At 34.6% G+C, this 12566-nt stretch overlaps 1 protein-coding gene across 4 annotated transcripts in view; it reads right to left on the reverse strand.

Moving 5' to 3' along the window:
- Positions 1-12566, reverse strand: part of RBM27 (RNA binding motif protein 27) — a 59698-nt gene that overhangs the window by 23553 nt on the left and 23579 nt on the right. For 2 of the 4 annotated variants that reach the window (XM_018050193.1, XM_018050192.1), the window contains exons 8-10: positions 9904-10038; positions 2632-2796; positions 603-752 (exon numbers count right to left, since the gene is read on the reverse strand). In XM_018050193.1, the coding sequence (XP_017905682.1) occupies positions 603-752; positions 2632-2796; positions 9904-10038 (450 nt within the window). The remainder of the gene's footprint in view (positions 1-602; positions 753-2631; positions 2797-9903; positions 10039-12566) is intronic. The other 2 variants (XM_018050195.1, XM_018050194.1) reach the window with 1 other exon arrangement.

Below are 12566 nucleotides of genomic sequence, written 5' to 3' on the forward strand. Positions count from 1 at the left end.
GCCCATGGGCAATCATTCAAATTGAAGTTAAATACCAGAAATCTGACTATAATAAGAAACTGTAATCTCATCAAATTCTTTAACCAAATTTGTTTTGAGTGGAGATATTAACCCATATTAAAAGCAATACTTACATTTAATCTTTTAAGATTTGTGGTTATACTTTATGAAAGTCCTAACATACGGTTATAATCATGAATACTAACAAGAGTCAAAGAATAATTTTATGACAGTGTTTTAAGTTCTGTGTTATTAGTATGAAGCATAACTCTTAAAATACAAATTAGGCCATTAAATGATTTTATTCCTGGAGGAAGAGGGATCGTGTCCTCTTTCTATATCTAACATCCAGCACAGTGCCTAGAATAGCCTAAAGTCCTACAAAAAGAGCAATTAGTCAACATTAGTATTATTTTTACTTAAAAATAAATATATTCTGCTTAAAGCTTTAAAGTAACATTTGGACATAGATATTCAAAAACATTTATGGGAGATCATTACATAACACCCTTCAGAGATAAAGAATTTTTAGACCTTAGTGAGGTCAGAAATGCCATGCCCAAATGACATTTAGTATGGCAAAAAGTTAAAGGCAGTATCACCTCTTGGATTTGCATCCATATCTCCAGATGTTAGGCCAATCAGGTTTGGGCGCTGTGTCTGCGTTCTTGAAAAAAACTGTCTATATTGAGATCTACCAGAACTGGTAATACTAGGAGCTTCTGGATTATAACCATCAGGTTCATAGGTATCTGAGGGAAAACAAAACAACAGAACATGTAACAATCAAGAGTAAACAATTTATTATAAAATAACCACAAAAATGAATTTTCTTCAACAAATAAAATTATATCAACCCACATATATTTCTCTTTGAATTAAGAGTATATAGATAAAACCTACTGAGCATCAAAGAAACAAAAATGCTCCAGTCACAAAATACAGACATGCAAATCCATTCTGAATTATGGATATGTTTCTGGATTCATTTACCTAATGTCATTTTTGTCCTCTATAATAATCACATAATTAAAACTTCACTGTGCATTTTTAACAGAAATGTTCACATATACAAACACCATATACAAATGACTGAGTTTCCTTTGTAATCATGTCTCACCACTTTCTAGGTATTCTTTTAATTAGAAGAGAAACAATAAATCTATTAACTTGGTTATCTGCATTTTTTTTTTTGGCCACACTACACAGCATGTGGACTCTTAGTTCCCCAACTGGGATCAAACCCACACCCACAGCATAAGAAGTGCAGAAATCTTAAGCAGTGGACGGCCGGGGAAGACCCTGGCTATCTGCACTTTAAACTAGAGAAAAGAGTCAATTTCACATGTAAAACATATTTTAAATGTTGTATTTCAAACAGCTAAATAAGCTAAATTTTATATTTACAAATGTAATCATTACCTTACTACCACCTGCCTCATCAACACTTTTTTTATCATCTTCTCTATATTTTCTCTACAACCGAATATTTAATTGTTTTTTTTTTTTTGGCCACTCTCTGCACAGCATGTGGGATCCTAATTTCCCAACAAGGGATGGACCCCAAGCTCCTGCAGTGGAAGCATGTAGTCTGAACCAATGGACCACCAGAGAAATTACTAAAAATTTAATTTTTAAAATTCTAATGCTAAATAAATATTTTATAAGCATTGAAAAAACATTCTGAAAGTGTTGATCTCCAAAACATCCTCTGCATCCTACACAGAATCAAAGATGAAGTGAAGACAATGATTCTTAAATGCATTTATAAATCCTTGCATCTCTTTTTTTTCTTAATGGAAAAATTCCTTTGTGGCTCATATTAGGTTTTAGCTACAAGATAAGGCTCCTTTCACATTATTAGCCCATCAGTTCTGTAATTCAGAGTATAAGATCAGCAAATTATGATTTAAAAGTTTCCAGTGATTAATACAATTTGGTACTCCTAACAGAAAAATCTCCTACATTAAGGCTGCAAAAAGTTTTAAAGAAGCTACATAATCAAATAGCCTTGTTCTAATAATTCCTGGGATCACACAGAACCCCAAGAAAATTGAAGGTTCTTTAGTTAATTATGATGAACTGAGATCTAAAGGCAAAGTGAAAAATGTTAAAAACCTCATGAGACACCCTCAAAGCACTCCACATATCTTCAAAAATGTCAATAGGAGGGAAGAGTTTTCAAGAAATCATTACACACTGTCATTCCATACAACAGGGGCAGAGGGGAAAAAACACATGTTTATCCATGATCAGCAAGAAACCACATGTTTTTGTTTTGTTTTAGAGAAAAATTAACCTAGCTTTTCTTATAACTGATTAGAAAACATTCAAGTAGATACTCTTCCTATCTGCTGGATTAAAAACTAGTTCAAGGAACTCGCATGACCTTAGTTACCGAAGCACAGAAAGTAAATACAAAGGACACCGGAGATGACAGACACACAGGAGGCCTAATCATCTAGGGGCACTAGGGACAAACCGAAGGAGCAGAGAAACAGAAAACAAAACCACCTGGGAGCTTTAATGGGAATCTTGTGATAGCAGATCAGGATACCAGGTCACCTCTTAGGCTGGCCAATTTATGGTACAAAAGATCAGAGGTGGATGGCCATTTGTAGCAAAGCTTACCTGGGACCAGAGGGGTGGGGCTGGAGACTGAGGTATGGTACCCAATGGAGGATCCCATGAGGTTTCGAGGTGGCACCAAACGAGCTGCCAACAGAGGAGGCGGTGTCCCCAGCTGAAGTCGCTCAGATGCAGCAGCACCATGTTCACGAGAGTACATGGGCTGTCCTACAGAGGAAAGAACAGGAGGGCAGCTGGGGTTGGAGTCACAAGCTTCTCTTGAGTCGTGATCTACTTCCTGAGACTTGAGCCAAGAACAGAGGAAGTACACCAATGGGAACGGTACTTGAGAAAGATGCTATTAAGATTCCTTCTAACTCAAGAAACAGACATGCAACTGGGTAGGATGCACTGAGGTATAAAGAAAGATAAGAATTAGGTAGTGTGACTGCATAATGTCCATTTTTTATCATCTTAAATGGAATAACTACACGCTGATCTTACCAGAAACTGATCAACCATATCAAGTTACTGACAAAGGAGCCCTGGGCTATTATTCATGTAGTTTAATATCCAGGGAGACGTGGTTATGAAAGCTGTCATACCCATTAAAAAAAAATAAAAACACTCCTCCCAAATTCATATAATTTCAGGTATGCATAAACTATTCCCCTATCTGGGAGCAGAAAAAACAAATGTAATAAAGGAATTAAAAAAACAAAACCCACCACAAGCATACTCTCACGGAGAATAAGAAATGTTCAAAAGAAAAACATAAAGACAGCGAAAATCTGCTATCCTGTAAGTAAGTGGACAATAAACAGACAAGAGGACAAAAATCCCACATGAACCGACTAGCCACTGTACACATGAAAGTATCTCAGATATTATGGACCACTTTTGGAAAGAAAGCACATTTAGAATTCATAGATGCAAAAGTGCCAGAAACAATGAAGCCAAATTTTGTAGAACAAGATTAAAAAAGACAAGGCATCAAGGAGCAAAACCTCTCTTTGGTTGGTTATTTAATAGTATCTTTTTCATTTACTACTCCATATGGGACCTATTTTTAAGATTTACTCAATATTTTGTATCTGAAGTCAGACATTCACTATGTGACACAAGACAAAGTGAATTTAGATTTTTTTAATATGATATCTTATGAAGTTGTAAAAATTCCAGAAGACTTTTAATACATTTTAATAAGACAAGTCAAAAGCAACCACTTGATTTCACAGTAAATGTAAAGAAGAAAATGGATATGCTATACTTTCTAATACATGGAGAAAAGGTGGCAAATCATACTGTATAAGCAGACCACATAATTGTGTGCTTAGCACCAATCTTTTCAAAATTTACATGAAAAAAGATCAATCATTACATTGCAAAAGCAATCTAACATATCCTCAATGATCTGAAAATAGCTGAAGCATGATATACTGCAGAGAATTCCTTGCAGAATGAAGTCATGTGCTAAAGAGAAAAATGGGAAGTACAATCTCAGTTTATATGACTAGGTTAAATTTATGATAAAGCATTTCATATAGCATGTATATTTAATTAATAACTATCTCAAAGTAAATCAGAAACTAAAAGGCTAGCTTGTACAATGCCTTTTTAAAATGAATGACAAAGAATATGCATTCTTATACTTCAGAAAGATGGCCGTTTATTCAAATGAGGCCTGATTTTCTTTAACATCTATTCAGGGTCTCTAAATACTATGTGAAAAAGAAAGAGTTCCTTAGATAAAAGGTTGATTCTAGGTCTGGATAGAAAATTTGTATGATGAGTCTGGTATACCTTTGTATAATGCTCCAGAAGCAAGATGGCTACCAAACAACAGCATGTAAAATATACAACAAAGCAACCCGCAGAAGCCAACATGAAGAGGCTTCCCATGGTCAAATAAGAGCCAATCTGAACACCAAAAAAGGCCACAATGGGGTGAAACATACCAAACATTAGAAATCCATGAGTTCATAATGATACTTAGAAAAAGTACAGGGGTCCCTCTGGAAGATACTTGGAAACAAACTCATTTTCTGAAAACCGATAAATTAAAGGACAGAAGCATTTATCCTGTCTTTCCTGTAAAAAGTGCATTTCAGGTTAACCAAATGGTGAACACTGCCAAGTTCTACTTTGTAGACTGTCAGCCAATAAATGGAGAAGAAATCATAGAATTAGAGTATCACACTTTTATAGCCCCAGATAAAGCAAAGAGAACTGGGCAGGGATCACAACCAACCAGGAGCAATTTTTTGAAAGGATGGATCAGGATGAAAACACCTGTACACAGTGATCAATATTTGTAACACAGAAAGGAGACAACTTGATATTGTACACCAGGTATATACTGCAGTAGGAAGTACAAAACCCCATCAGTAAAACATTCATGCAAAATAATGAGGGAAAAAACCCCAAATGTGACCCTATTAATCTAGATCTAGATAAATCTCCAATTTCCAGAAAAGACAGGTGATAGAGGAATGCATTAAATGACACCAGCAGATGCAAGATATGCCAAGTCTAGATTATAGAAGAATTCTTTAGGACAAATTATCTGCTCCTTCAACAAGTGTCAAGGGGGAAAAAAAGAGGTAGGAGAAACTGTTACAGATTCAAAGGCTTAAGAAACTTCTCAACTAAATGTAATGTGTAACTTTGCTTGGATTCAGCTTCAAATGAACCAGATATAAAGGAATGTCTATGATACAACTGGGAAATACAAGCACTGATTAGATTCTTGACAATAATACCTGTTATATTTTGGGACTATGATAAAGTATAGTAATTGTGTGTGTATTTATCCCTTATCTTTCAGAGATTTATAGATTAAATGGCATGTTTAGAACTTGTTTTTAAATAATCAAGTCAGGAGTGAGTTACAGATAAAGCAAGGTTTATCAATATATTGATAAATGTTGAAACCAGCAACTGAGTAATGAAGATTACTATAGTGTTTACTCTCTTAGGTATATTTGAAATTTTCCATAATAAAAAGTTTTTAAAAATCAAGCTGGTTATAATGATGGTGAAGATAAGCCAGCCACAATTTAGATGCATTCACTTTAGTTTTTTTTCAAACTTTTATTGGAATATATTTGATTTACACTGCTGTGCCAATTTCAGATGTACAGCAATGTGAGTCAGTTAAACATAAATATAGGTGTGTGCATATATTCTTGTTCAGATTCTGATTCAATTTAGTTTTTATCAGTGTAGAGTGACTGAATAATTTAAAAATGCAAGTCTCCTAAGTTCATGCTCCTATTGTAAGTCATTCATATATCTTACATGTCTGACTGATAGCAATATTTTCATTCTTTAGAGTCAGATATGACTGAGCAACTAACACACACACACAATGTTAACTCTAGTCTTTTGAAGACAGTCTTTATTCAAACTAAAATTTTAGCTACTCTTTGTAATTCTCCTGACTTTGTCTTTAAGAGTATTCATAAGGGGGAAAAAAAAAAAGTCTTACGATGAGTTTTAAACTGAAAGCTCAATCAGAAGAAAATAGAAAGCTATATCTTCCAATTATTGACCATATTTATTATGTGTCTTCTCTATTAGAATCCAAGGTCCCTGGCATACCTTTTAAAGTTCTAGGGCCTAAATGGTGCCTAGCACATAGTAGGAACTCAATACTTAACAGAATGGATGAAAGTTTATTTACTAACTGCATCCCAATGACATTTAAGTATTTCTTAGGATGAATACCTTTATGTGATATTTGTCAGACATTATTTGAAATGGGCAATATGACAACTAATGCAAAACAAATCCAAGTAACACACGAGGGGAGAGAAATTCTAGACAATATACAACTCTATCGGAGACTGACTTTTCTAGACATCAAAATCTGTGACTGTGCACAGAAAAATGTTATGTACTTCACAGAATCAAATGAGGCATCTCAAGTTTAAGAATATGCTTTAATAATCTTATACAGCTAATAGGAAATATATTCTCTGAAAGATAAAATTTATGTAAATTCACCTGAAGACTGACAACTGCCTTCAACCTAAGAATCAATCTTTAGGCTGTTATATTTTACTACTAATCTTTCACACACTCAATACAAGGAGCTTAGCAGATACAAAATATTTCTATTACATCGTCTTCAAAGAAGTAAAAGAAACAAGTCAAATTTAAAGGAATATACTTTAAAATGGTTCTGTCCTGTGAAAACAAAGCAAAACAAAACCTCAAACCCCAAAACCATACACTGAACTGGCGAGACTGAATTTGGGTAAAAATGCTTAAGTATGTCAAAGGAAATATTTCTTTTTAATAGGTGTTTTTCCATACACTTCCAACTACATTTCATTATTTAAATCCTTTTCAGAGTATCTGTGACATTTTCATTCAGCAAAAAACAACTTTCATAGTTTTCCTAAATTATAACCATACTTGCCATTCAGTTTTAAATAGCACTGCCAGGAGCCCCATATACCCTACACAGTTTTACAGTGGGGAAATTATTTTTCTCCTTTTAACATTCAATTGTCCTCTTCAAAACTGAGTGATAATTAGACTAGATGAAGGTTTTATTTCGGGCACAATTAGTTCCTTTGTTACATGTATTTCTGAGGCACTTTGTTGCTTTATTTTTAACAGCAAAATACACTGTAATTGGTTTTTTGTGAGTTTGTAATTTTTGACATATTTCTTTCCCACTATTAGATTTTTAGCTTCTTAGGAGAAAAATCATCTCTCACTCATATTCCCAGTAACCAAGCATTGAATAGACCCTATTCCTACCTCTAAAATACCAGATTTCATTTTTCTATGTTTATCTGGGTCCCTATTAATTAAATTTTCACAACTATCATATAATATGCTGTTCTTCACTTATACACATTTTCTATGCTGTGAATATTAATGATGATTTTTTTTTAACTACAATTTTTTTTACAATATTTTTTCATTAAAACCAAAAGGGAACTTTTGTCATACTAAGTCAAGTAACTGAGATGGAGAAAGACAAATATCATATGCTATCACTTATATGTGGAATCTAAAACAATGGTACAAATAAACTTATCTACAAAACAAATACTCACAGATATAGAAAACAAACCTATGAATACCTAGGGGAAAAAGAGAAGTGTGGGACAGGGAGGATAAACTGGGAGACTGGAATTGCCATATACACACTACTATATATAAAACAGGTAACGAGTAAGGAACTAGTATATAGCATAAGGAATTCTAACCAATTCTCTGTAATGACCTATACAGGAAAAGGATCTAAAAAAAGAGTGAATATATGTATAAATGTAACTGATTTACTTCGCTGTACATGTGAAACTAGCACTACACTGTTAATCAACTATACTCCATCAGAAACTTTTTTTAAAAAGCTGAAAAAAAAAAAAGCGGGATTTTGTGCCACAAAATTAGATATACATTTGCCCATAATTATCTGAAGTAGAAAATAAAATCTAATGTTGGAGGAAAAATCCAAATGGAATCACAATGTTAAATTTAACAATATTAAAATAAATCATAATTGCCGCATTTTTTAATAAATTAAAAACAAAATGAAATTTTTATCATGAGTCAAAATGCTAAATTTAACAATATGAAACGTGTCATCTGCAAAAGACTTTCAGATAAATAACCCATTTTTCATATTTACAAGTCTAAAAGCACTAAGAACTAATGCTAAAAGCTGATTTAGGGAGGAGAAAGATGAAACAAGATTGGTAACGGTTGAAGCTGAGTGATGGGAACATGGCAGTTTATTATACTACCTTCTTTATTTTTATATATGTCTGAAATTGCCCGTAATTAATGAGAGCAGTAAAATAAGCATTGTAACAAGATACTATAGTAATTAGAAGACTGTGAGATACTAAAAGTAAAACAAAATGGCTAATTATTTAACTATCATATATGGTTTCTGTTTTGAGAAAGCACAGCGGAACATAGGAGGAAACAGTAGCACTGAAGAATCCTCATAAGGAACTGTCATGGTTGGTTTTCTCAGGGAAACCAGCTTAGCAGCATTATATGGTGTAACGTGGAGGGAAAGTGGGGGTAAAATATATTGGAGTAAAAAAGATTGCAGCAATAATCGAAAATGTGAAGTGATTCAAGTGTGGATGAGGGCAGAAACCATAGCAGGAAGAGAGAGAAAAAGATGTATCAAAGAAAAGGAGGAAGAATTTTTCAATTAACTAGAAATAAAAAAGCAAAGCAGTGAGTCAGTCATGATAGGGTTTTCAATTCTAGGTGATTAGGTGGGTGTTATTTACATTAGCAAAGAAAGACAGGGATTGTGGAGGTAATAGAGACTTAGGGGAAAATAATAGGTTTTGATATCAGAGAAATTTATGAACCTGAAATTTATGGAGACAATGATAACTACAAAACTATAAAAACTATTCCTTATGTATAGCTTAAGGTGCCAGAAACTATTCTAGATGCTTTATATGTATTAACATATAACATGTTTCTCCTAAATAACCTTAATGAAGTGAGTAATGTTACTATTATTTCTGTTTTACAAAAGAGGAAATTAGTATACAAAGAGGTTAAGCAACTTGCCTAAGGTCACAGTGATATAAATGATGGAACCAGAATTTGAACCTAAGCTTAATTACTTTCCTGAGTTGCCTCCCTAGGTCATGACAGAGATAAAGAAATGTTTCTGATAAACACAGTTACAAAAAAGGTGAATTTATCTATAAAGTTACCTAGCTCTGTAAAGAAATTCTCACAGTCTGACAGTTTTAACAACCAACTACTTTATTTTTAGGTTTCTGAAGAAAGAAATTTTTCTTTTAAGCCTCTGTAAACTAAAAACAACAGTAACAAAAACTATGAAACATAAAACATAGGATTCAAGAAAAACATTATTACAGTTAAGCATCAATGTTATAAGACAGTCTAACCACCAAATACTATAGTTTAAATGATGCTATGCTCGTTTCAGCATTACAAGTTAAATAATTAGGTGTATTTTATCTGATCTTTTGTATGCTCTTAGGAGGTAAGTCTTAGGCTTTGGAAATTCTATCAGAAGAGCAATTCTTGAACAGAAGCTTCAAAATATAACTTCTTTAGTAGAAGAATGTTGCTACACCACAGCAGAGAAGACTTCTCCAATACAGAAGGCCTTGTCCTTCTCTCCCATCATCACACAAAAATAGGGTTACAGAGCATAACCACACAGTAAACTGCCCTGTATACGTAAGTATAATTTTGTATAAATAGTCCTTAAAATAGAAATTAACTGTATTTTTTTAAATGTTCTGAGAAAATGTCTGGCTTTTCTATGCTCTAACAATTTTATTAATAAATCAAATGTATACTTACGTTCTGACACTGTATAAAGGAGGTTCTGGGGTAAAGGAGGAGGTAGTCTTGCTCCTACTGGTGCAAGATTGGGCACTGCACTTGTCCCAGGCTGGTCACGGTTGTTGATCAAGCTTGACTGTGTTATGGGTGGTCCTACAGACAACAAAAAGTGAGAGCTAGAGCAGTAATGTTTGCTACGTAATAAAAACCCTCACTACATCAGGTACAATAAGGATATTCACACATAAAATACCTACTTTGGTTTAGAACAGAATAAAGAAATTTGATATGAGCAGGCTTGAGCACTGAGAGCATTATTAATTTAAATGACATTTTAGTTCTGTAATAGACTAATATAGCGTGGAAAAAGGGCAGAACTGGTTGCATCTGGAGGCTGGGAGTAGAAAATGGCCAAGAGATTTGAACAAACTTTCTGGGGTGATAATAAAGTTCTATAGAACTCTTAAGTTAATGATAAACATGTTTGAGTGTATCGATGTCTAGAATGTACTGTGAAATGCATTAAAACTAAAAATGGAGAGATGGAAAGATATATGATGACGCAACATGAAAAAGAAAGTGTGAATCACTCAGTCATGTCTGACTCTTGGCGACCCCATGGACTGTAGCTCACCAGGCACCTCTCTCTATGGAATTCTTCAGTCAAGAATACTAGAGTAGGTAGCCATTCCCTTCTTCAGGGGATAGTAAAGTGCTAATTGTAGAAGCTAGATGGTACTTGTTTCCTTGAAATTTTTCTTGGCAAAGTGTTCAGGGGGAAACAACACTCTTAGATTTAACTTTTACACAGATATGTTCCCCCAGGATATTTTATTGTGAGAATTTCTGTACATCAAAGATGCCTTTCTATCTGAGAAATTAAATCTCAACTTGAGCTTCACAATTATACCATTTATGTGACAATATTAAATACTCACAACCCACTGTGAAAAGAACCATATTGCTGTTGACCAAATCTATGCGTTAAATGTATACAAACCTTCATCAATTTTACCGAAATGTGTTCTATAAAGAATGTTACTGCAGGAAAGCTATGCAATGGGTACATGGTATCATGTTAAATTATTTTTGAAACTTCCAGTGAGCCTTAATAATTTTAAAAATTAAAAATTTTAAAAAGAATTGAAAAAGTACCACTTAAATAAACTGAATGATAACCATTTTTTCAAATAATTTGCCAACTCTTAAAACATTAAATGTCTTCAGGTAGGTATTTTCTTATACCTCTGTACACACGTAAAAAAATCACAATGGTATGATCACTCACCTAGAGACAGATATCCTGGAATGTGAAGTCAAGTGGGCCTTAGGAAGCATCTACAAACAAAGCTAGTGGAGGTGATGGAATTCCAGCTGACCTGTTTCAAATCCTAAAAGATGCTGCTGTGAAAGTGCCTCACTCAACATGCCAGCAAATTTGAAAAACTCAGCAGTGGCCACAGGACTGGAAAAGGTCAGTTTTCATGCCAATCCCAAAGAAAGGCAATGCCAAAGAAAGCTCAAACTACCGCACTATTGCACTCATCTCACATGCTAGTAAAGTAATGCTCAAAATTCTCCAAGCCAAGCTTCAACAGTACGTGAACAGTGAACTTCCAGATATTCAAGCTGATTTTAGAAAAGGCAGAGGAACCAGAGATCAAATTGCCAACATCTGTTGGATTATCGAAAAAGCAAGAGAGTTTCAGAAAAACATCTATTTCTGCTTTATTGACTATGCCAAAGCCTTTGACTATGTGGATCACCACAAACTGTGGGAAATTCTTAAAGAGATGGGAATACCAGACCACCTTACACTCCTCCTGAGAAATCTGTATGCAGGTCAGGAAGCAACAGTTTGAACTGGACATGGAAAAAGAGACTGGTTCCAAACAGGAAAAGCAGCACGTCAAGGCTGTATACTGTCACCCTGATTATTTAACTTATATGCTGAGTACATCATGAGAAACGCTAGGTTGGAGGAAGCAAAAGCTGGAATCAAGATTGCTGGGAGAAATATCAATAACCTCAGATATGCAGATGACACCACCCTTAGGGCAGAAAGTCAAGAAGAACTAAAGAGCCTCTTGATGAAAGTGAAAGAGGAGAGTAAAAAGTTGGCTTAAAGCTCAACATTCAGAAAACGAAGATCATGGCATCCAGTCCCATCACTTCACGGCAAATAGATGGGGAAACAGTGAAAACCATGACAGACTATTTTTGGGGGCTCCAAAATCACTACAGATGGTGTCTGCAGCCATGAAATTAAAAGACACTTGCTCCTTGGAAGAAAAGTTATGACCAACCTAGACAGCATATTAAAGAACAGAGACATTACTTTGCCAACAAAGGTCCGTCTAATCAAAGCTATGGTTTTTTCAGTAGTCATGTATGCATGTGAGAGTTGGACTATAAAGAAAGCTGAGCACCAAAGAATTGATGTTTTTGAACTATGGAGCTGGAGGAGACTCTTGAGAGTCCCTTGGACTGCAAGGAGATCCAACCAGTCCATCCTAAAGAAGATCAGTCCTGAATATGCATTGGAAGGACAGATGCTGAAGCTGAAACTCCCAATACTTTGGCCACCTGATGCGAAGAACTGACTCATGTGAAAAGACCCTGATGCTGGGAAAGATTGGAGGCGGGAGGCGAAGGGAACAACAGAGGATGAGATGGTTGGA

This window comes from Capra hircus, chromosome 7 (assembly GCF_001704415.2).
Source record: "Capra hircus breed San Clemente chromosome 7, ASM170441v1, whole genome shotgun sequence".
Taxonomy (NCBI): Eukaryota; Metazoa; Chordata; class Mammalia; order Artiodactyla; family Bovidae; genus Capra; species Capra hircus.